Below are 25874 nucleotides of genomic sequence, written 5' to 3'. Positions count from 1 at the left end.
TGTTACTGAAACATATCTGAACATATTTCAGCGGCCCTCACAGGTGCCAAGTTAAAAGTATTGGAATGCTTGATATGGAAGATTTTTTTATGCTTTCAATTTCATTCAACGTAAAGTGAAAGTTTATCTACTTTGTTCATTTTATACCTGATAATTTTATATCCGATGATTTTAATGTTTTTAAAGTTGGGTGCTGAAAGCCACCCAAAGTCATTTGACGCAACATGAGTGATAAATAAATAAATAAAATAAAATAAAACAAATAAATTCTGAACTGGTTTTGATTATATATTTAAGAGTTGGCCATCAACTACATTCTCTATTTTAAAAAATGGAAAAAAAAACATCAGAAGGGAAGTTTGGGAACTGCATAGAATGAACTTGTGCTACTTTGCCTTCTTTTTCCTCTAAGAAAAAAACAAAACAACAAAACAAAACTGATGAGTAACCATAGGATTATCTAATAGGATTAGAATTTAGCAGTTTACCTGTGATGAATATCATATATTTAGACAATGCCGATAAAATACAAGACTAGAGCTGTATCACAATGAAGACAAGATCCTCAATTTACAAAAAAGTGTGAAGATTTGGCAGGTGGCTCTTTGTTTTTCAATCCTTCTTGGGGGCCATCATGCTAACCTGGTCAGTCACATACTTCCCCATCCACCCCAAACTCACCTGGAGTTCCTCAGCTGTTGAAACATCCAACCCTGTTAGATCTTGTATCCTTTTATTTATACGTGCCACTACAGGGTTTTCATATCCAGATAGCCAGGCACTAAAAATGAAATTAAGAGTATTGTTCATGAACAGTAAGATCTGACTATTAATTTTCATGACCAATCACAAACTAATTTTAATTGTGCAAAGTTGTCTATAAAACTTAACCTAAATGTAATTTACAAGAAATATTTTTTAAGTCCACACACTATTTCTGCATGTAATGTAATTCAGACTTGTTTAGCTAGAGCACATCCATGATCAATTTTAAAAAAGAATCTGCTTCGTCAAACTTCAGATAGTAACATGTCTACTACAGGGCAACAGGATTTTATAGTCCTTTAGGAACATTATATTCTGTGAGGAACGTATTATTTTCGGCATAGGATTTCTGGGATACTGTAAGTGAAGTAAATTAGTGAATTCAGGATCTCTTATGTTGTATGTGTCAGAAAAAATACTGGATCACTGCTTTAAAGCAGCATAATTTCTTCATCGTTAACTATAATGGAAAGTGGAAAAGATATTACTTAAATATGTATTTATCCAATTCTCGCAACTGTCAGAATTCTATGAATCAAACTTCTCTTCCCCTTCTTTGGTGCATCATATAGGTAGTCCTCAACATAGGACCAGAATTGAGCCCATAATTTCTGTTGTTAAGTGAATTTTGCCCCATTTTACGACCTTTCTTGCCCCAGTTGTTAAGTGAATCACTGCAGTTGTTACGTTAGTGACATGGTTGTTAAGTGAATCTGGCTTCCCCATTGACTTTCGCTTGTGAGAAGGTCGCAAAAAGGGACCACAGGACTACGGGACACTGTAAGCGTCATAAATGTGAGTCACAATCCGAATGTAAATCATGTGACCATGGGAATGTTGCAATGGTCATAAGAGTGAAAAATGGTTACATTTTTTTGGTGTCGTTGTAACTTCAAATGGTCACTAAATAAACTGTTGTAAGTCAAGGACTATCTGTATTCTGGGGTGCACATTTCAAAAAAGACTGAATGACCCAAAGCTGCAAGAGAACCCAGGATTGCTGTCAGAGTATGCAGTGTGACTACTATTTTGGGACAACCCAGGAGCAAAACACAGTACACAGAGGTTTTGCCTTTCTAACAGAGGTTTATATACAAGATGTATGTATGTATGTATGTATGTATGTATGTATGTATGTATGTATGTATGTATGTATTTATGTATGCATTTATGTATGTGTTAGGCAAATATGAGGCAATCAATCAATCTTCAACTGTACACAGGGAACCACAATGGAGACAGAACACAAGGAAAGAGGGATGCCCTCACATGGCCTCCCTTATATATACAGCTTCTTAAAGTGGCAGTAACCCTGCTGACAAATCCTCATGTCATCATCTTGGTTTACAGCTTTACAGCAGCTGGTCAGCTATTAAATTGTCATTACCCTGATAATTACTTTTAAAAATCATCAATGACCACTGAAGGATTTGAGAAATCCTGTGCATTCTGCTGGATTGGAAGGACTGAAGTTATGCCTTTACTCCAGCAGATTTGCTATCTTCCTTTTTACAGGAACACAACAAATCCCTAATCAAGAGCAGCAGATCACGAACCAACAGAGATTACAGAATCTTCAAGAGTATGGAGGAAATACAGCTGAACATTTGCCAGATATAGAATTATTTTTTTTAAAAAAAAATACTTGGTTAATGCACTTGTTAGTATATTGCTGGCATACTGTTAGTGTTGCGTATCGTTAGTATATGAAACAAAGCGGATAAAAAAAGAATGTCTCAAAATAAGATGAAATTACATCAAGCGTTATCAGGAAGAGTTATCTCCCAAAGAGGAAAATTAAGTTTACAGCAACGAAGGTGTTAAAAAGTAATGAATATGTACCGTGTTTCCCCGAAAATAAGACAGGGTCTTATTTTCTTTTGATCCCCCAAATATGGCCTTGGCCTTATTTTTGGGACATGTCATATTTTTGGGGAAACATGGTAGTACTTCTCATATTTAACTAATGAACAACTACAGTGTTCCCCCCAAAATAAGACCCTGTCTTATTTATTTATTTATTGCCACCAAAAATGGCACCAGGTCTTATTTTCAGGGTGAGATGTCATCCACTAACTCACCTCACTTATCTGCATCACCCCCCCCCCCCGGCCTCTTTGTCACTATCAGAGGCCTTCAAGAACTTCTTTGTCTGGCAAAACCAGCAAGGCTTTCCTGAAGGCCTTTGCAGCCAATAAAAAAGCTCCAGATTGATCGGGAGTTCTGTTATTGGCTACAGAAGCCTTCAAGAAATCCTTGCCAGCTGCAGCAAAACAAATGGGACAAGGTGTGCAAGGCTTGTCTGTAACTGTCCAAAGGTAAGTAGTAGGGAAGCTCCACCACCACCCCATCCCCACCCTAGCTTAACCTGCCTACCCTGGAGTGCGTGGGGTCTTAATAAGGGCTTATTTTGGAAGGGGTAAGGCTTATATTGGGCGTAAATGCAAAAATCAAGCTAGGACTTACTTTCCAAGTAGGTCATATTTTGGGGAAAACATGGTACATGTAGCTGGGACTCCTGGTTGATATTTCATATATTCTGATATTCGACAGTTTAATATCTCCTAGCAACTAAACTAAAAAAAATAATGTTTTCTCACTCTTCTTACAGAGAACAAAATAACATAGTAGCTCCGTCGAAAGAGCAATTCTACACTGTTGGGCTTCAGCAACCTACAATTTGTCTATCCGCAGTGTACTCTCAGAAGTCAATCTGATTGGTTTAGTTAAGATCTGCTCTCAGTACATCTTTACAAGAGTGCAATTCAATGTATGGCCCTGACACAACGGAACGCCGCATTAAGTCAAGCAGAGTCAAATAAGTCAAAGCTTTCTAAATCACTCTGGGATCGCGTTGGCTACTAACTAGCTTTTAGACCAGTATTTCTCATTCTTGGCAGTTTTAAGATGAGTAGACTTCCAATTCTCAGAATTCCTCCGTGAGTCTTACCGACTGGAGAATTCTGGGAGTTGAAGTCCACCCATCTTAAAGCTGCCAAGATAGATTAAAAAAATCGTTTTAGACTCATTTTAAAGTGCCAGCTATTATATTGACAAAGTGCTAAATAACTTGATCATATCTTAAAGCAGGAGTATGGCCCGGGGGGGAAAGTTGTGGTATGTCACGTGACGACAATGTGACACCACGAATTTGACATCCATCTTAAAGTGTTGGGTTTTTTGCCACTCAACTCACCACGAGGTGATTTATCCCATATGAATCCTTTACATGCTCCCTATGTGTGCTTGTTTTTTAAATAGTGTTTTTTTATTTTATTTTAATACAAACATACCATCTTTCATTAAACAGTGTGTCATCTGGGTACAAATATTTTGTGCAATAACAATTAAATTTACAGCCATATTCATTATTTTTATCTATTCTTAAGTTAATACTAATAAGTTAATACTAATATATAACATACTATTATAACAATCCCCTTAACTTATTTAACTTTATTAATACAATTTCCCTATTTCACTTCTCTGCTTTCATTTCTAAGGTTCGTATTTATTCTCTAACCATTGATAAAATAACTCCCATATACTATAATAATCAGAGTCTATCTTTTATTTAATTGCAAGTGTTAATCTATTCATTAGCTACCCTTATGTGCATTTGGAAGCAGTTCTGATTTCAATCCTGTTTCCATCAGTGAATATCTGGATGTGTTTCAACACATTCTTGATTACGCTTCTTAAAAAGGAACCACCACCCCTCCTACTAGATTATTGGCTCCAATTACTCAGTACTGCTTTGACCTACATTACCCCTGAAGTTATGAGGTTCTCTTGCAAGAAATATCTTTTTACTAAAAAGCAAGCAAAGAATTAGTGAATACATCCATTTATTGCATTGCTTCTCTGTGGTAGTAAATGTCACCTTCCTTCCCATCTTACTGTTATTGTAAAATGTACTCTTCATTTTACAGTACTGAATCTTACAGTTTAGTCTTAAATGCCTCTCTTATTTTGATTTTATTTCATCAATTTTATATCCATTCCTTCTTCAGGGAACTTGAAATTCAACACATTTCATTTTAGTCCAAAGTATTCCAAGGTAAAATTATTTGTATTGGTTGCATCTCTTCAAAAAGTAATGCTAGCTAAAGACTATTGTGGTGTTATGAATATGAATAGTACAACTGAAAAGTTTTAAATTCAAAGGCCAATGTAAATTGTTACAACAGTGGAAGTCATTGATTAACAACAGGTCCCACCTTCCCCCACTCTGTCCCCATATGTAATTAGATTTTCATGGTTGGTTTTAATTTATTTATGTTTATTTATTTATTTATGTTAAGATAGATAGATAGATAGATAGATAGATAGATAGATAGATAGATAGATAGATAGATAGATAGATAGATAGATAGATTGATTTTATGATTGTAAGATGCCCAGAGTTACCCTGTGATAAGATATGTGGGCAATAGATTTTATAAATAAATAAACAAATATGTTTCCGAAGTTATTACTATTTCAAATGAACTAACATTCATCAGACATGTACACCTTTCTCTCTCACTGCACTAATCAATGTTAATTTTTAATTTTTTCAAGATTCCACAATTCTTTCTTGGGACAAAAAAAATGTTTTATTTAGAGAATTAAGAATTTCAACAGAGAAGTGGATTCTTAGAGGTATATACCCTTAACGGCATCTCACAGAGGGCTGGGCTAGACTGACCAAATTATTTTAGTACAGCACTTGGCTTGGCTCAAAATCCTGGGCCAGTTTATGCAATCTGCCTGCCAGATATTTCAGAATGAACAGTAGTCCTGTCATTGAAAAGGGCATACCGTAATATGGAAAGTGTTAACTAGGAAAAAGTTACTGGAATGCCTGGGCAGAGAAAATGGTCTTTCTCTTTAAAATACAAGGCGGAATTATTTTGGTTCCTAGTACCAGGCCTTGAAACCGGACCACGGAAGAGATGGATAAGCGCGCGTGCACGAAGCTCCACTTGCGCGATCAGAGGGAGTGTGCACTCGCAGCTTCATTTGCATGAATAGAGCTTCGTGTACAAGCACCCTCTGCTCGCACATGAAGCTTCATTGCTACTCACACACCCATTGCCACTCACACGCCCTTCTCCCAACCCTCAAGCTGGAAAGATTGGGTACCACTGTCCTTGTAGAGGCTTTTAAAAAAAAAAATCAAGGAATTGTTCTGACATCCTTGTTAGTTTTGCCAATGCACTGTCTGCTTTGGAAAATTTTAGCTTTCAGAATAGAATAGAATAGAATAGAATAGAATAGAATAGAATAGAATAGAATAGTTGGAAGGGACCTTGGAGGTCTTCCAGTCCAACCCCATGCTTAGCCAGGAAACCCTATAGCATTTTCAGGCAAATGGTTATCCAATCTCATCTTAAATCTTCCAGTATTGGCGCATTCACAACTTTTGGAGGCAAGTTGTTCCACTGATTAATTGTTCTGTCAGGAAATTTATCCTTATTTCTAGGTTGCTTCTGTCCTTAATTAGTTTCCACCCATTACTTCTTGTCCTGCCCTCAGGTGCTTTGGAGAATAGTTTGACTCCCTCTTCTTTGTGGTAGCCCCTGAGATATTGGAACACTGCTATCATGTCATCCCTAGTCCTTCTTTTCATCAAACTAGACATACCCAATTTCAGCAACTGTTCTTTATATGTTTTAGCTTCTGGTCCCCTAAACATCTTTGTTGCTCTTCTCTGCATTCTTTCAAGAGTCTCAACATCTTTTTTACATCGTGGCAATATAGGTGTAAGTTTCCTCAATGTATGTAGTATTTCACAAAAGGACAAAAAAATCCACAGTGAAACTTAACAGTAAAAAAATCATGCTCCACACTCAGAGGCTTATTAAAAATACTTTCTTGCAATATTCTGCGACTGTATTTTTTAAAAGGGCAGCTGAGGAGTACATCCAAATATTATGTGCATTCTCTATTTAAAAATAGGTGCTGAACTAGGAATTTCAAGACATCATTATCACACACAGCTTCCTGCTTGTTATGCGCGTCTTAAGGAGTATTAAAATTAAGATAGATATTGAGACACCATGGAAAAAAGCAAACAAATGGTAGAGCGTACTGCAGCCTCTCTAGTACAGGCACCAGGTTAGAAAATTCACACAGATTGCTATTAAGATGAAATAATGCAACGTGCTAGTTTTATTAGGATCATGCAGAATAGTAGCACACAGAATGCACCAACTGCATTAAAAAGCACTAAAGCCTCCCTGATTTCAATGAAAGAGAGTGAAGGACATGCTTCGACAACTTAATTTGGGTTAGCACGCACATCTAAAAGTATCCTTTTTTTAAAACATTCCAAACTTTCAATGCCGTGTTAGCAATGTATTCTAAGGCTGCGTCTACTAATCAGGCAAAGGAACCCCAGTCCCATCCTTTGACACCAACCGCCAATCGACATACCCTGTAGTAGTTCAGACGTACCCATCTCCTCTTACCTCTTAGAGACTCTGTAATGTGCTGTGGTCAGTTTCCCGGTCTGAGGGTCATGCACAGTAGCTCGGGTCAGCTACAAAAAAATAAAAAAAGAGAAAGGACAAGGGCTTACTTTAGAAGCAAGCGTCTGGGCCAAGCCACAGGCAATTGGGAGGGTTCCGATTGGTCAAAAGAGAATGCAATGCTCAGATCAGCAGGAACGCTTAAAGGATTGCAGTATCCGCTGTATTTCTTGGTCTCAATTTCATTCAATTGGTTTAATCAAATTTGGTTAGGTTGTCCTTTCACTTTTTCTTCCCCAAATGGAAAGCTTATGCAAGCCACTTGTATCTGCCAAGTTTCACAGAGAAATTCTCAGGAACCCAGAAGTTAAAAGGCTCTTCATCCTTTCTACTGCTTCCAGTTATTCTTTCTTTGAAAAAAAATGTGTATTGATAGGTTACGTACTTCAACTTTTATCAAAGTTAGGGCGTTCCAACAATTGACAGACTGCTGTATTTATAGGACGCACTATAAATATTTGTAAATGTTCCATTGCCACGAAGAAAAAAGTGGGGGGTTTAAAAAAGCAGGGGATGCATTAAAGTGAAATAAATAAAAGGAATACATTAACAAAATCAAAAAAGTTTCTGAACACAACACAACACGTTTCGCCTCTACAACAATGTCTGATAGGAACCACTACGAGAGCTGGATTTTAGCCAGAGAAATTGGAAATTCCCAGTAAAAGAGACATGTTGGAGTTCAACACAGGAGTGAGAGCCAATTATTTTAAAATTTTAAAATTATTCAAACTGTGTATAAACATGTGGGGACTCCTCATTTTCAGCAGTCAGATAAAGGTTCCCCTCGCACATATATGCTAGTTGACTCTAGGAGGAGGTGGTGCTCACCTCCATTTCAAAGCCAAAGAGCCAGCGCTCTCCGAAGACGTCTCCGTGGTCATGTGGCCGGCATGACTAAACGCCGAAGGCGCACGGAACACCAAAGGTGGTTCCTATTTTTCTACTTGCATTTTTACGTGCTTTCGAACTGCTAGGTTGGCAAAAGCTGGGACAAGTAACGGGAGCTCACTTCATTACATAGCACTAGGGATTCGAACCGCCGGCCTTTCCGATCAACAAGCTCAGCATCTTAGCCACTGAGCCACCGCGTCCATTTACAGTCAGATAAGGAACAATTAATGAAGCAGAATTAAGAGGAAGTCATGAAAGCAAATAGGGTACTTTGAGACTCAAACATAACTATTTTAAACTCCACTTAATAGCATATGTGGCTCCAATAAAACCAAGCAGAAATGAACAATAGGGTGTATTAGTGTTACATATAGAAACAGTGCATATTTCAATATAAAGAATCAATTTGTAACCTTATCAAGACAAGCTTGGTTTTGTATATAGGCAGCAAAAAATTGCATATTGCTAAATAAATAATCGTGCATACCCACATCATCATGAAAAATGTAATTCCAAAACAAGAAGAAGCTAGACTTTGAGGAGGAAACTTTCAAACCACAAGGCAGAAAGCAACATGAAATCTCTTTGTCAATTTACACTAAGCATCCAATATCAAAATATACTTTAAATAAGCGAACAGGGACAAAACTTCTGGCTACAAGAAGCATCTGAGAAACTCAGCAGTAACAAAGTGTTAAAAGTCTCTGTGAATAGCACAAATGACCAGAAAAGTTTTAAACCAAGTTTTTTTTTCTTTTTCTGGTCACTCTTCTACACAAATGAGTACCACAGAAGTTCTCGTCGCAAAGACGGAAGGTATGGCAAGTAAAGTCTTACCTTTTGCTAATTCTGTAATGTGCAGTCTCCAAGACTCCCGTTATGGGGTTTGAAATGGTGGCTCGCCTCAGCTGTGAAGCGAACCAATCAGAACAGTCGCATTACAATGTACACATTGCATCACATTTATCTGACCAATCAGAATCCGGGGGAGGAACCCCAATTTCAGTAGGGTTCTTTTCAATTAAGGAGCAAACACCACCACCACCACCACCATCGTACAATGTCAAAAATAATATTTAAGCATAATAGTGAATTTTTTTTTTGTCAAACCAATGCTATATTTTTGAATATAGGGTTAGAAATCAATCTAGGCTTCTTTTGAAGCTGCAAGCATTATACTATCATTCTGAACTGGGAAAGTGTTAAAAGTGCATGTAAGCACCCTACACATTACTTACCTTCCTGATGACCCAAAAATAAAAGTAGGGATTATTGGGAAAAGTCAACTAGATTATGTTGTGGCCCACCAGCAGCCAGCAGAGCTGGCAGCAGATTCGGACAGCGAGGAGGTTGGGGAGGAACATGGGCCAGTTCTGGTGTCTGGGAAAAACTCAGACGAGGGCTCTGGGTCGGAGGCAGAGATGGGGCCAAGGCTGTTTGGCAGTTCTCAGCTGCCTTCGGAGCTAGACAGCAGTGAGGCAGAAGAACAGTTGGAGCCTGTTCCCAGTGTGTGCATGCGCAGAGCTGCCAGAAGAAAAGAACAGCTCAGAAATCAGTGTCGACTTGGGAGTAAAGCCACAGGTGGAGGGTTTCAGGTGTAAAGATCTGTCCGTGAATCTTAGAGACTCTGTGCCAAGTCTTTCCTTGCACAACACTGCGTCTGGAAAATATTTACATGGCCGCTTTTCAAGCTAGATAAGGTCTGTGGTCATAAATTCACCATCGAAAGACCATTTACCAGGCCTTTGCTGAATGTGAATGGGTGGAATTCACATTCATTTAATAAAAGAGGTTTTGTCGGGACCAGGAATCTGCTTTGTGCTTTTTGGGTAAGCCTAGGTCAGAACAGATTAAAGCACTTTGAACCCTCAGAGTGGCATTGCCCAAGCCAGCACAGGCACAAAACTGGTATTCCTTGACTTACAACCACAATTGAGGCAAAAATTTCTGTTGCCAAGCAAGATATTTGTTAAGTGAATTTTGACCCATTTTACAACCTTTCCTACCACTGTTGTTACCTAATACAGTTATTAAGTGAATCTGATTTCCCCATTGACTTTGCTTGTCAGGAGGTTCACATCACCTCAGGACACTGCTATTGTCCTAAATATGAGCCAATTACCAAGTGTCCAAATTTTGATTGTGCAACTATGGGGATGCCACAACGGTCTTAAGTGTGAAAGTCACTTTATCGGTACCGTTATAGCTTTGAACAGTCACCAAACAAATGGTTGTAAGTTGAGGACTACATGTAGTGGCCTGAACAAAGAAAGAGAAACACCAGAAGCTGATTGCTGAAGAAAGACAATTTTTGGATTTAGTTATAAAAGAATTCCTATTTGATAAAGGTGATAAGCAGAAAAACTTTAATCTCAACTATTCAATTAAGAACTATAAATCCAAGCTTCCTTAAACTTTTACTAAACCAGAATCTCTCTCTTTTTTTAAAAAAAAGGCCTTGATACAGAATGGAGTGGACATAACATTCTAGTAACTTGCTGCATGATTTAATCCTACATAAATAAATAATACTACTGTACTGTACAGAAAGAATCAAGTAGATAGCATATTTTTCGGACTATAAAACACACGTTTTTGTCTCCCAAAAGGGGGTGAAAATGGCTGTGCATCTTATAGACCAAATATTGCTGAAGCCCCGCACCCCTGCCGGCCATTTTTTGGCCTCCGCACAACCCTTTTTCAGGCCTTTATTTTGGCCTGTTTTGGAGGCTTTTTTGCCCATTTTTGAAGCTTTTTGGTCCGTTTTTGAAGCTTTTCTTGGCTTGTTTTGGGGGCTTTTTCGGCCTGTTTTTGAGGCGTTTTCAGCCTGTTTTTGAGGCTTTTCTTGGCCCATTTTTGAGGCTTTTTTCGGGCTGTTTTTCCAAAAGAAATAGACTGAAAAAATGGGCTGAAAAAAGCCTCAAAAATGGGTCAAGTAAAGCTTCAAAAACGGGCCGAAAAAAGTCTCGAAAATGGGCCAAGAAAAGCCTCGAAAATGGGCCAAAAAAGCCTCAAAACATACCAAAAAGCCCCCAAAACGGGCCAAAAAGCCCCTAAAATGGGTCAAAGAAATCTCAAAAATGGATAGAAAAAAGGCTGGAAAGGGCTGAAAAAAGGCCTAAAAAGGGGGGAAAATGAGGCGCGCAAAGGGCAAAACCCTTTTTAAAATTGTTTTCCTTTTCTAAATTTAGGTTCGCCTTATAGTTAGATGTGTCTTATAATCTGAAAAATATGGTAATTATCTGTCATTAGAATTATAGCTGAATCTACTATTAGAATTTGTCTTGACAAAGACAAAGTGTAACAAAACTTAAAAAATAATATGAATGGTACTAATATTTGTCAGTTCGCCTGCCTTAAAGAATTCTTAAGCTTTTCATTGTTTTTACAACAAGCTCCCAAAACAGGGCAAAACAGGCCTACATTTTATTCGACATAATCGTTGGATAAGCAACAATGGTTCAAAGATCAGAACTATTTGTCAATCTATTCTGCTTGGGCCTAACCAGATAAGCAAACGCTCCTTTGCTACTTCAGAAATAAAATGCAGATGCCATTAAGTAATAGACTGCAAGAGGATATTTAGCAAGGCCCAAGCAAGCTGCAATCAAGAAGCAAGTGTCAGGGTGAGACTCATTGGTGGCCTTGTTCAAAAGATTGTGGACAATTTAGATTCTTTACCCTTGGTTTTGAAAGCTCTTTGACTTTTGCTATTTCTTCGTCAGAGATAATGTCAAGAAAGCGGACAATCCGAGGGCGATCCCACTCATCTTCTTGTTTGACAGGTCCCAGGATGTAATATGGGCTTCTGTGCCCATCGGAATAACGGCAAAACAGCTTCTTTTCCTTCCTTGGAGTCTAAATGGTTGAAATAAAGGGCAAGCATTAGTAGCTCAATGCATTATTTTACATCCACAAATATTCTGTAATGTTGGTATTGCATACAAGGGAGAAGCCAAAAGTGCATTTTTTAAAAGGCAACTGGACAGACTTTCTTTGTTTTTTCTTTCAAGATGTTTTGCTTCTCATCCCAGAAGCTTCTTCAGTTCTGATTGAATGATGGGGAATGGAAAGATTTATTTTCACTGCAATCATCTGGTCCTTAGCACTCTATCCAAGAATCGTTGAGGCAACTTGGAGGCTTATCTATGCCCTCAGGGTCACCTGAATAGTGCAAACGGGTGTGGCACTTTCTTGGAACTGCTGAAAGATCCTTTTCAAAAGGCACCTTTAGGACAACTAAGGACCTGCGTGATTGAGAATCTCAATAGACATACCCACGTTTTCCAAAAAATAAGACCTGGTCTTTTTTGGGGGGGAGGGGTTCCAAAATAAGCATTATGGCTTATTTTGGGGGAAATACAACATCAGAGTGATCGTCCCAGGAGACGGTGGGATGGAGTGGGTGGGCAGCTGCGGGAAGATCATCTTCATATCTCTCAGCTTGCCTGTGGCCCGCGCAGCGCACGTCTAGATCACATTTCTCCCTCCCCCCTGCCTCTGCCTGCTGCTTGGACAGGTAATCAACTCACCTGTGCTGCACAGAATGTGGCTGAACACCATCTGCCCCCATGCCCTCACTGCCTCCAGTGCTGGCCACGGCCCACTGATGACAACCGTAACTAGACCTTATTTTTGAAATAGGCTTATGGGTGTCAAACTTACGGCATCACATTGCCATCATGTGATGTATCACAATGTTTTTTCCCTTTGTGGACCGGGGTGGGCATGGCCTGCGCATGATGCATCCAGCCCGCCAGTTTGATACTCGTTACATCAGGAGCATACTAAAAAAATCAGGCTAGGGTTTATTTTTGGGGTAGGTCTTATTTTCATTTTAAGGGACGTGGTGGCTCAGTGGCTGAGCTTGTCGATCAAAAAGGTTGGCAGTTTGGGGGTTCAAATCCCTAGCTCCACATATGGGGTGAGCTCCCGTTACTTGTCCCAGCTTCTGCCAACCTAGCAGTTCGAAAGTATGTAAAAAAATGCAAGTAGAAAAATAGGAACCCCCTTTGGTGGGAAGGTAACAGCATTCTGTGCACCTTTGGCATTTAGTCATCCCGGCCAGATGACCACGGAGATGTCTTTGGACAGCGCTGGCCCTTCGGCTTTGAAACGGAGATGAGCACCTCCCCCTAGAGTTAGGAATGACTAGCACATATGTGTGAGGGGAACCTTTACCTTAAGTCAGTGTTATTGCCCAAGGAACCTCTTCCATCAGTCATGCTAAAATGAATGGGACTGAATAGCAACCCCACTGCTGGAAAATTGAGTGAAGGAATATGAAAGCTCCTGTATTTGTCAGCTGTTTATTCTTGCAGAGTATCTGCGAGGGGAACCCTTACCTTATTTTCAGGGAAACACGGGAAAAGGGAGAACGTACCATTTTAAGACCTTCACCACGGCATAGTTTTTCATACTTCTGCCTCTCGGGCAGATAATCTTTGAGAGGCCCTCTTTTCTGAGTCTTCACTTTTTCCCCAGTCTGCTTGTCTGTGTTGGCCACAGACCCATTGGCTTCTTTTTCTTTTTCTTTAATCATGATGTATTCAAAGTATTTCAAATTTCCATTTGCTCTCTGATGCTCGGGATCTGTTGGAAAAGCAGGTAGAGGACTGGTTAACTCCACGGGGAAAAAAAGCTATTTTTAAGAGATGTTGTCCTTTCGTTTGAGTTCAGTTGTCATTAAGATCCGATGAAATCTGTATATGTCAGCATCTAATCCACTTGTGTCAGCTGGAATGTATCTCTATCTTCATATATAAATATCCAAATCACAGAAGCAAATGGCATGTAAAGTGATTGGTGGGGGGGAGATTAATGCTTCCTAAAAACATTTGTAGTTACTGGGATTCCCAGCAGCATTCTGTCCTTCACTCCACTGCATTAATTAGTTTGAAAAGCCTGTGCATCCAAGTGGAAAATGTCTGAGGGGGGAAAAATAATTAAAGCAGTGCAAACATGCCGAATACAAGAAAGATTAACCTACCCAATTCAAGTAACCGTTTGGTGAGCATCATTGCTTGGTCCAGGTCCCCCTGCTGGTATATAGCATAACTCAAATAATCTAGAACAGAGACTTTGTTGATCACAGAAGAAACTTCTCCCTCATCCAACTGTTTCAGAGCTTGCTCCATCCACAATTCAGTGTGGTAGTAGTCTGCTTCAGTATAGGCAATCTTTCCCAACTCAAAGCAATCTTCGGCAGTTAGAAATACCTTATGTTTCACTCCTAGTGGGGGAAAAGAACCAGCAACAGCTGTTAAAAAACCCTTGAAATTGTGGGATTTTTGTATTTACGGTTTTTTCCCTGTAGAGCATTGTTTAATTCTTACATCCTTGCTGATAAAACTGGGTAGACTACTAGAGTTATTTAAGTGTATTCTCAAATGAAACACACAAAATGTTAAAAAGTATGATATTTATGTAGTTACTTACGAAGCACATCTAAATTATATTAAGGTAACCAAAATATTTGTGGGATAAGGTGGTTCAGTGGCTAAGAGGCTGAGCTTCTCAATCAGAAAGGTTGGCAGTTTGGTGGTTCGAATCCCTAGCGCCGCGTAATGCAGTGAGCTCCCGTTATTTGTCCCAGCTTCTGCCAACCTAGCAGTTCAAAAGCATGTAAAAATGCAAGTAGAAAAATAGGGACCACCTTTGGTGGGAAGGTAACAGAATTTCATGTGCCTTCGGCGTTTACTGTAGTTATGCTGGCCACATGACCAGGTAGATGTCTTTGGACAGCGCTGGCTCTTCGGCTTTGAAACGGAAATAAGCACCACCCCCTAGAGTCAGGAACCACTAGCACATATGTGCAAGGGAAACCTTTACCTTTAACATGTTTGGAAACTGAAAGTTGAAAAAATTGACACAATTTCTCTATTGATTTTTTTCCCCATTTTTAAGACCTCCAAGGTCCCTTCCAACTCTGCTATTGTATTGATCCTGAATGTCATTGATCTGGTGGGAGAATAATCCTGACCAACACAACTCAATGTGTGTGTTTTCCTCTGTTAGTTTCAATCACCTCCCTCACTCCCAATATAATGATCCTAAGCCCGTGATGGCGAACCTGTGGTATGCAGAGCCCTCTATGTGGGATGCACACTGTTGTCAGCTGCTCTTCCGGGTTCTGTCACATGCATGTGCGCCGGCCAGCTGGTCTGGTATGCATGTACATGGTGGGCAGCTGCTCTTCTGGGTTCCGGTGCGCGCATGCATGCCAGCCAGCTGGTTTTCATGTGAACCGCTGAACCCAGAAGAGAGCAGCTGGCCGGTGCACATGCACATCGGATGTACTGTCCAGCGCGAATGCACATGACAGAACCCGGAATAGCAGCTGGCAGCTGTCCAGCTACTCTCTTCCAGTACTGATGCTCCAGCGCGCGCACGTTTTGGAACTCAGTACCAAAGAGGTTAGCCATCACTGTCCTAAGCCTTTTCCAAAAATGGTATTTTTTTAAAAAGCAAAAAGTATGCCAAGAAATAAGAAATCTTGAAAAAAAAATCTTTAAGAGATTCAATCTTTTAAAATGACAAATACACAGAGATGTATTACATTATATACACTGTTCTGAAAAAGAGTAATATACAATGCAATTCCCATCTCAGCTTCAGTTATTAATAGCAACAAGACTAAAGTTAAAAAAAGAACCAAAGATGCACAGAACAAAAACTTTTGTATCACAAGAGACCAACCAGAAATAACTAATACTAAAAAAAAAAATCAATAATAGCTATGACATTAACCCAAATGTATTTTAGTTTTTATACATTCTGATGCCCAGAGTTTTACTTAGTTATAGAATAAATTCACACGGGAGATCCTTTGGTCCCACACATAAAAACTGCCTGTAGGGTACCTGTCATTATTGTTTCTAAGTAAAATTGATTTTTTAAAATGGAGATGGCATAATTGTATATTTTCTTTTTTATTACCATTATTCCTTTCTTCTCTTCTTCTTTCTACTTTTACTGCAGTGATCAGTTTGTAGAACACACACAGAGAGAAGAGTGTATTTAAAATCAGAACATCTTAGAAGAAGAGAAGGAGAATAAACTATGAACCTTGTTTTGATCTTCCCTATAGTTTTTAATCTATATATACATATAAAAGCCAAGTACCACTCACTCATCACGAAATCTCCAGAACTGTAAATCCTATAAACTTGAAATTTGGCATGTATGTTTCTCTTGGCTTCTAGGTGCACGCTAAGAAAGGATTTTTCAAAATGACCGTCAGATCATTAGTATTTCTCATACAGTAATTAACACACTCTGATGCTAAGTAGAACTCCCCCTCCCCACCTAAAAAGAACTCTGTTCCAACTGTCAGTTGCTTTATATTAACAAGCTCTGATGCTAAGGAGTTAGACATTCTACTCCCCCTCCCCACCTGAAAAGAACTCTGTTCCAACTGCCAGTTGTCTCACAGTCTGTTACCTAGAAGCCAAGAGGAACATACATGTCAAATTTCAAGTTTATAGAATTTACATTTCGTGATGAGTGAGTGGTACTTGGCTTTTAAACGTTTCAGTTCAAACTGGCAGACGTTCCACTCCTTCACTCAGGAGCAGTCTGGGGGTCCTTATAGTACTAAACGTCGGTAACTCACCAAAATGTCTATGCCTTTCACCTATGGAACTGCTTCCGGATTCAAGGCAGAGGGAGAGATATTCCCTTATGTGTTTTAATCATCGACCACCACTGAATCAACGAATTGTGAATCAAATTTCTCCTGCATTGCCTGATCACATAGTTTTGTTGCTAAGCACGGGTATCCAGCCAGTCACATATAAATGTGCTCTGTCCCTCTGAAACAAAACATTAGGGAAGCATTTTGCTTCTTTAACATGCTGGTATCTTACATACCTGGAAGATTTCCCCTTGAGATCGTGTCAGTATCCAACTTATATGTATCCTGCAGTCGCAAGAGAGCTTTGCCTGCACCAGTCTGATCTTCATCATCGGGGAAAAACAGCCGTTGAACTGTCATGTTGGAAATAAACCCTAAAAATAATTTTAAAAGGGTTTCTCATACTAGATAAATGGTTTTTATTGCAGTCACAGACCAGCATTAAATAAAAGCATTTAAAATAATGATAAAAAAAAAAAACCAGACAAATTATATGATTAGTGGTGGATTATCAATGGGCAGTTAAGAGTCTGCCTAATCTTGCATACAGTATAACTGTGATGATTAGGGGAGTGGAGGCTAAAACATACGAAGAAAGGTTGCAGAAACTGGGCATGGCTAATCTAGTGAAGAGAAGAACCAGGGGAGACATGATAGCAGTCTTCCAATATTTGAGGAGCTGCCACAGAGAGGGGGGGGGGGTCAAGCTATTTTCCAAAGCACCTGAAGGCCAGACAAGGAATAATGGATGGAAACTGACCAAGGAGAGATTCAACCTAAAATAAGGAGAAATTTTCTGACAGCGAGAACAATCAACCAATGGAACAGAAGTTGCCTTCAGAAGTTGTGGGAGCTTCATCACTGGATGCTTTCAAGAAGAAACTGGACTGCCATTCTTCAGAAATGGTGTAGGGTCTCCTGCTTGGGTGGCAGGTCGTACTAGATGACCTACTAGGTCTCTTCCAACTCTATTAATCTAATCTTAAAAACTACATCAGACTCACCTGACCACAGTATTGTAAATAGAAGGGATCCATTTTTTCCTGGGTATTTTATCAGATGAGATGTTACAAAGTGGGTGTGTGAATCCTTACAGAAGATAGAGTATAGTAGGACTTGAGCTGTAGTTTCGATAGCCCCTTCTCTACAGGGGCACAACATCAGGTCATGTGGCATTTTTTTCCTATCAGCCCTTCAAAACTGCTGCAAGAATTGCATTATAGTACTCTCAGTTCCTATGCATGGATCACAATCCCAAACCGATCTCTCACCCGCCTGCCTTTTCTCCCCATCTTTGCTCATAATTTATCCTCCTCTTCCTCCTCTCAGCTGCTTCCAGACTGATGACTGGATCACGGATGCCTTAGGGATGACTAAATCTGGATCCAGTCCCAAATTTTTTTTGAGGGGTGGGTGGGATAATGTGAACGTCTGCAGCCTTCCTTGTTAACATCGCCTTCTTTTTGATAATGGAAATGATATTTAGTTTGTAAGCAAAATGGGTTACGGGTGAAATGCGTACTTTGCATAACTGCGATAAGGCTTAAAAGTATTGTTACGGTTCGGTAACCATTTCTTTGACTATTACTGGAATACACAAGAGTATTATCAATTTATATGAATGTGTAAAATCGATTGTTTCAAGGACAGAACAGAATGACAGAGTTGGAAGGGACAGTGGAGATCTTCTAGTCTAACCTCTATAGCCATGATGGCGAATCTATGGCACGCATGTCACAGGTGGCATGCAGAGCCCTCTCTCCGGGCACACCAGCTGTCGCCCCAGCCCAGCTCCACCGTGCATGCGTGCATGCTTCCCACCAGTCAGCTGGTCTTTGGGTCTCTACTGTGTATGCAGGGGGGGCAGGGTGCGTGTGTGTGTGTGGGGGTTGCATTGCATTTTGGGGCTTCGCGCAGCGCCCTCATACCCTGTTTTGGCTTCTAGGTTGGTGCAGGAGGCCTTCAAAGCACAAAACAGGGTGCAGGGGGGGCGCACACAGGCCCCCCGTGGCCTGTTTTGACTTCCAGTTTGGTGCAGGCAGCCTTACAGGCCCAAAGCCTCCTGCACCAAACTGGAAGCCAAAAATGGGCGGGGGTGGCAGGGGAGCGCAATGGTGGGGTTACATGCGCACCCACAGGGGGCGGGCCACATATGGGGATGTGCGCACGTGTGGGGGTCATGCACACATTGCATTATGGGTGCAGGTGCGCTTGGCGCTATCGTGCACTCTTTCAGCATGCAACAACAAAAAGGGTAGCCATCACTGCCCGATGGCTGTCCAGTCTTTTCTTGAAAAGCTCCATTGATGAAACCCCCACAACTATCAGAGGCAAGCTGTTCCACTGATTAATTGTTCATTGTTCTCACTGATATGAAATTTCTGCTTAATTTTAGGTTGAATCTCTTTTTCATAAGCTCCCAAAAACAAAAAAAACAAAAGCTTCTCCCCATATCAATGTGATCCTCTTGTGGGGTCGTTTCCACAGTTTTTAGGAAGCAATTCTTGAAGAATTAGAAGCCCACGTCAAGAAAAAAAGAACAGACTATTTCATGATTCTCAGAAAACAGTATGGTTTAGATATCCTTGTATATTGTAGGTAACCTTATGAGCCACATTTGCTTTCACTGGAATTTCTGGCTTCTATCTTTAATAAATACGTATAAAGAAACACAATTTCCCTTAATTTGGAGAAGAAAACAAAATTTTATGAGTTCTTTTTCCTCCCTGGGGAAGGGGAGGTTTTTACAAGAATTTAGAACGATTTCTTTTAAACAAATCTAAAGCCATTCTGCTCCCCCCCCCCCCCAAAGATTATATAAGCCATTATCTATACTTTGGGCTGTTCATAACATTGTTGTTTACATTTGCTGTATTAAATTTAAATATTTATTTAGTTAGGGCACTTTGCCTAAAGCATTAGATTACTAAACATGTAATTGTAATCAAGTATATACAAAGCATGTGTTCCAAAGCAAACTGGAATATCCCGTTTATTTTCCAAAAGTGACCAATTAATCCAAGATAGTTTTTGTATTTCCAAAAATGTAATGTTCAGAACTATGTCTTGAGCCCCACAAACTACATTTGGCTCAAACAAGTCACTTCTGAAAATATACAAAGTACATACAGTGTCTACTGTACATACAGTACTGGCCAAAAATTGTGGAAACCTTTTGGGAAAAGTGTATTGTTGAGGTTGGATGGCTAATAACACCATTTGTTTTGGAGTAGTACCATAAAATTATATATCGATGAAAAGATAATTTAATCAAGAATGTAATGCACCAAAGTTTGTTCAATTATCTGTATTCTATGAAAGGTTGTAGCCAAATGTAGCCAGCAATAAAATCCAGTTAATAGAATTCATGCTAAAGGTTACCCAACTAAGTATTAACTGACGTGGTGATAATTTTTCTTCTTTATAACTGATATTCTAATAGCAAATCCTTCATAAAGGTTATTGCATTACATTCTTGATTAAATTATCTTTCCATTGATATATAATTTTATGGTACTACTCCCCCCAAAAAAGGGGTGTTATTAGCCATCAAACCTCCAAGATACTATACTTTTCCCAAAAGGTTTCCACAATTTTGGCCACTACTGTACAGTACAGTACATCAGTTCTTACATATATAAATCAACCTTTTTCCAGGCGAAATAATGGGATAGTCCCAGAACCAGATTTCTCAAAAAGAAAACAGTTTTATACTTTTCCCACCAGCACTGACCGCCTGAGCAAGCCACTAGTATATAAAATTCCCTTCTAGCACTGATGGTGTTATCTAGTTTGGTAAAGAAACGTCTGCAAGGAAACAACCAAGCTCGGAGAGCATCAAAAACCGCACAGTTCAACCCTGAGCTACAAATAGACTCTTCCATTAGTTTTACACTTCCTTTATTAGGATTTAATTACCATATTTTTCAGAGTATAAGACGCACTGGAGTATAAAACCAAGGTTTTGAAGTGGCAAATTAAAAAAAAAGTTTTTGCACTCTGCAGACGTCCCCAAAATGACCTGTTTTTCGCAAAAATGGGCCCGTTTTTTTTTCCAATAAAAAGGCATGAATAGCCTTTAGGAGGCTTGTAGAGTGCTCCTGGTGGCTGGGGAGGGCAAAATTGAGCAAAAACGGCCTGTTTTTCACTCATTTCTGCCCTCCCCAGCCCCAAGGAACACTCTGCAAGGCTCCTAAAGGCTATGCGCAGCCATTTTGGTGAAGGGGCGGGGTTTCAGTAGGCAAAAAATGCTGTATTCAGTGTATAAGACGCACCCAGATTTTCAGTCTCTTTTTTGAGGGAAAAAGGTGCGTCTTATACTCCGAAAAATACGGTACTTATAAAAGTATCATTCAATACTTAAATTCAATGCACTTATTGAAGAACACTTTTTTTGTCAACAAAGAGGAATGTGTTCTTTCCTGGCCAGTAAGTCAGGTTCAGAGGGATGGAAGTAGTCATTCCAATTAAAAGAAAGTTTCGATTTGTTGATGAGCTCAAAAGCAAAGAAAGCACAGGTAGTCTTCAACTTACAACCATTTGTTTAGTGACCATTTAAAATTACAATGGCACTGAAAAAAGCGACTTACAACTGCTTGCGACACTTGTAGCAACAGTCAAGTAATAAACATTCAAGCGTTTGGCAACCAGTGTGACTCATTTAACAACTGTGGCAAAAAGATGCAACTCATGTAACAACTTGCTTACTTAGCATGGGAATTCTGGTCCTAATTGGGTTGTAAGTTGAGGACTACCTGAACTTAACTGTTCCTTTTCTTTTGAATGTGTGAATGCTAAGAAGCCAATGCTATTAATTGCAAAGGAATAAAACAGATTGATGATGACATTTGTCAGTAATTTCCAGTATTATCCTTGATGTAACACCAATCTCATCACTAAAAAATCCAACCATTGTTGTTACCGGGTTTTTGGACTGTAAGACACACTGGAGTATAAGACGCACCATGATTTTGAAGAGGTACATTTAAAAAAAAAAGGGGGTTGTACTCTGCAGGCCTCCCAAACCCTCTGCAGGACTCGGTTTTTTGCACAAAAAGGGGAGGGGGGCATGCAGAGCTTTGGGAAGCTTTAGAGTGCTCCTGGGGGCTGGAGGGGGCAAAAAACAAGGAAAAATGGCCCATTTTTTGCTCAATTTTGCCTTCCCCGAACCTCAGGAGCACCTTGCAAGTCTCCCAAATCCTCTGCACATCCATTTTTGCAAAGGTGGCGGGGTTTCGGTAGGCCAAAAATGCTGTATTCAGTGTATAAGACACACCCAGATTTTCACCCTCTTTTTGGGGGGGGAAAAGGTGCGTGTTATACTCTGAAAAATACACTATTTTATGTTATCATTATTATGTTATTATGAAGAATAACAACTAAACTCAGGAAGAGAGAGGCTTCCACTCAGATCCAATTAGTAAACACTGCCTTGGTGTGTTCTAAATTTATTTATAGTTACATCCTCTAGTCACTTCCAGTCAGAAGTATCCATTACTCTGGCATTTAAGCAGTATATAAAGAAATAGTTGCGCTGCTTAGACTGGATGATCTAATACCAAATTAGTTTTTATAGTTAAGCATACTTGAGACTCCTCCCAGTGAATTCACCCGTAAGGCATGAATTGAAATCCAGACTTCCTTGGCTACTCAGTGTAGTTAATGACTGATTGCTTCTAAGGGTTTCAAGATCCCTACCAGCAGACATGTCCTTCAAGACCAAATTCTCAAGCTCATTCCACTCAGTGTTCAGTCGTTTCATCAACTTGAACGCATTCACCGGGTGTCCCAAAAATCCCTCTGGGTCTTTGGTCGCAGTATCTGTCAGCTTATCCAACCTCTCAGCCCACCTAAGCATAGGAAATAAAAAACTTTAGTAAGATTGTTAAGCCAACGCTATGAATAACATGGACACTTACACACAAACACGCACACATACATGCATAATCATGAGGTATGCATTTTTGAGTTGGCTCTTAATAAAATTAATATTCTTTACTTTGTATCGATTATCCAACCTTTAAAATGTGTACAAAGAACTCAAGACAGCGAACATATGTAATACAGCTTCCTCTTCCTATTTTTAACCACAACAACCCTGAGAGGTGATTTGGGCTGAGTGTGTGTGTGTGTGACTGCCCCAAGGTCATTTATTTCAGCGGTTCCCCAACCTCTCTGGTTTTAGGGCCCAGCTTTGGAACAAAAATTGTCTTCCATGGACCAGCAATGGGGGAATGGTTTCACATGCTCAACCTAGATCGTGCATGCACAGATGAAGCTTCGCTCGCTTGTCTGCCACTCATGCGGCCTAGTTCCCAACAGGCTGTAGACCGGTACTGATCTGTGGCCCAGGGGTTGGGGATCCCTGATTTAGTTAGTTTTCATAGCTAACGGGGGACTTGAACTCATGATCTTCCACTTTCTAGTCTGAAGTCTTAACCACCAGACCAAACTGGCTCTGGTACATATCAAATATTATACTATATACTGTATATCCTGTGTTTTCTCCAGGTGTTCTGACCTAGGCCTCCTGATACAGTAAAAAGCAGACGCTTAGTCCCAAAAATCCTCTTTTTATTTCAAAGGCTATGAATTATGCTCATTCACAGCCAATAATGAGTCCCAAATAGTTTGTAAAGAGTCCGACAGTAGGCTGCCAAAGTCTTTCGGGATAAGGCTGAGAAGCACCCACCTTTATCTTCCTTGAAAAGCTGCCAAAGACTTAATTGGCAATTAGCTTGGCAAGGCCACACATAGCAAAGAGTCAAAACGGAGCTTCAGAATGTAAACCGACCAGCACGAACAAAGTTGCTTCCTGCAAAGGCTCATGGGCCTTTGCTCCTCCTTTATGTCGTATGGGAGGGGCCGATCACCTCCAAGCCTTACTCCCAGAGTCATCCCTGCTGTCTTAACTGTTCTTGGCTTCTGGCAGCTGTGCGCATGCACGCACTGGGAACAGGCTCTCCCTGTTCCTCTGCCTTGCTGATGTCCAACTCTGGGAGGCTGCAGAGGCAGCACATAACTCCCAGATAGCCCTGGTCCGAGCCTTCCCCAGACTCCAGGACTGGCCCATTCTCTTCCCCAACCTCCTCACTGTCTGACTCTGCTGCCAGCTCCGCAGGCCACTGGAGGACCACAACACCAGGAGTTCAAGGAGGCTTACATGAAAATCTCTTTTTTGCACTGTGAGGTAGATGTCTTCTCAACCATCCATGTCATGATTATCCCAAAGGTGCTTTTTCCAAAAGGCAACTGAACTTTCTTTGCTTTTTCTCTGAAAACGTTTCACTTCTCATCCAAGAACCCATGAACTGAAGACGTTTCTTGGATGAGAAGCGAAACATTTTCAAAGAGAAAACAAAGAAAATTCAGTTGCCTTTTGGAGAAAGCCGCACTGGGACACTGGGAGGTAGTTTGAGCTGGGTGAGACTAAAATTATCCAACTGATTTTAACAATACTCTGGTTTTTTTTAAAGATATGAAACAAATAAGGGAATGAACCTCAGGAGCACTTACTGAAATGCCATTACTCACTATAGATTCACTATTTATTTCTGAAGATTTTCAATAAACATTTACAAAAATTGTAGAGAGAATCTCACCCTTAAAAAATGGTATAGTTTTACTCACAAAACAGCCATGAATTAATTAGCATAAGGTGTTATTTTTTTCATTTGGTTGTCTTTTAACAACCCCATAATCCCTTGCAGGGTGGTGTCTGGGCAACTGAATGGAGCTAGCAGAGTGTTTTAATGGCCGGATGTTCTGCCTGTCGCCAATGCGGAGTTTTGTTCAGCAGATATATTCTCAGTGTGCCCAGAGGATCGAACTCACAACCTCCTGATTGTGAAGCGAGAGCGTCACCTCTAGGCCACTGCACCACTTATCACCATTAGGTAGAACACTGCTAAATATTAGCATTCAAAGAATTACATACTGCCTTAATTGTTCCAACTTGCTTTCTTCTGCCTTGATATAGTCCTTCAGTGATATCACCAGGTCCTTTTCTGTATGAATCAAGTCTGTCATATGACCTAAAAGACAGATCAATACAATCAGTATGGTCATGAACATTGCGATGAAATTCTAACAGCTTTAGAACAAACATTACAAAACTTTTAACAGTTTTAAGAGCCAACAAGTCCAAATATGTAAATTTGCAGTTACTTTCTGGCAGATTTTCGGGGGGGGGGGATATCGTGAGCATTTTTCTCTTCGCTATGAAAGCATTAAATTAATCTTTCCCATTTTGTTAGGCAAGAAGACTATTACCAGAATAAATTACAACTGAATGCAAGTTGCAAGGCAGTGATCTATTTTGCCACTCATGTCTGGCAAATACAGCAAAAATAATTTCATACTGACCTGTTGAAATTAAATTACCCCGGTATATTGTCCCAGATTTTGAATGCACAAACTAGTTTCTCAGTGGCAGCTTTATAGCAGATTAATCTCTACTCAATAGTTTTGCAGCTGTTATTATCTGTTTGCTTTTTGTAGTCCAAATTGTCATTTCATGGGCAAGTCAATGAAATATGATTTAGAATTTCATACACATGAGGAAGCACATAGCTAAAACCTTACTTTTTACTCTTTAAAGCCTCGTACTCATTCAAGTTAATTCTAGATATTAAGACTGCAATGCCTGCAGGTGTACCAAGAAAGCACAAAATACTATACTATAAAGCCACCAGCCACGTATCTAATTTGACATTTGCTATCCGAATTGAACGCAGATGAATTATGTTTAATGTTTTTATAAGTTTAAATGACAAGGCAACTGACATGTATATTTATTGAACTGCGATAAAGTACAGTCACATCAATCGTTCTCATGTAAATAATATATCTAAAGTAAATGTTGACATAATATTCTTTTTTTTCCCATAAGCAGAGTGGGTGCCAGAAATGCCATGAAGCAGAATGGGACATGTACAAACAGGAAGAAAAAAAAAATTAAGGTTATTTTTGTAATTTACTAATCGTGGATTGAAATAAAAGTACTCATAGACCAAATGCTTCCTGCATATATTTATAATAACCAGATTATATGCCCAGACTTTTTT

General features: G+C 39.7%; 1 protein-coding gene across 4 annotated transcripts in view; it reads right to left on the bottom strand.

Moving 5' to 3' along the window:
- P4HA1 (prolyl 4-hydroxylase subunit alpha 1) overlaps positions 1–25874 on the bottom strand; it is a 48922-nt gene that overhangs the window by 11271 nt on the left and 11777 nt on the right. For 2 of the 4 annotated variants that reach the window (XM_081954389.1, XM_081954391.1), the window contains exons 3-10: positions 24746–24842; positions 22507–22658; positions 17046–17183; positions 14164–14406; positions 13558–13766; positions 11856–12032; positions 9012–9082; positions 682–781 (exon numbers count right to left, since the gene is read on the bottom strand). In XM_081954389.1, the coding sequence (XP_081810515.1) occupies positions 682–781; positions 9012–9082; positions 11856–12032; positions 13558–13766; positions 14164–14406; positions 17046–17183; positions 22507–22658; positions 24746–24842 (1187 nt within the window). Of the gene's footprint in view, positions 1–681; positions 782–7220; positions 7292–9011; positions 9083–11855; positions 12033–13557; positions 13767–14163; positions 14407–17045; positions 17184–22506; positions 22659–24745; positions 24843–25874 lie in introns of all 4 variants that reach the window. The other 2 variants (XM_081954390.1, XM_081954392.1) reach the window with 1 other exon arrangement.

The sequence above is a fragment of the Natrix helvetica genome (genome assembly GCF_964273705.1).
Source record: "Natrix helvetica genome assembly, chromosome: 5".
NCBI classification, from domain to species: Eukaryota; Metazoa; Chordata; class Lepidosauria; order Squamata; family Natricidae; genus Natrix; species Natrix helvetica.
This window is presented reverse-complemented; position numbering and strand designations above follow the sequence as displayed.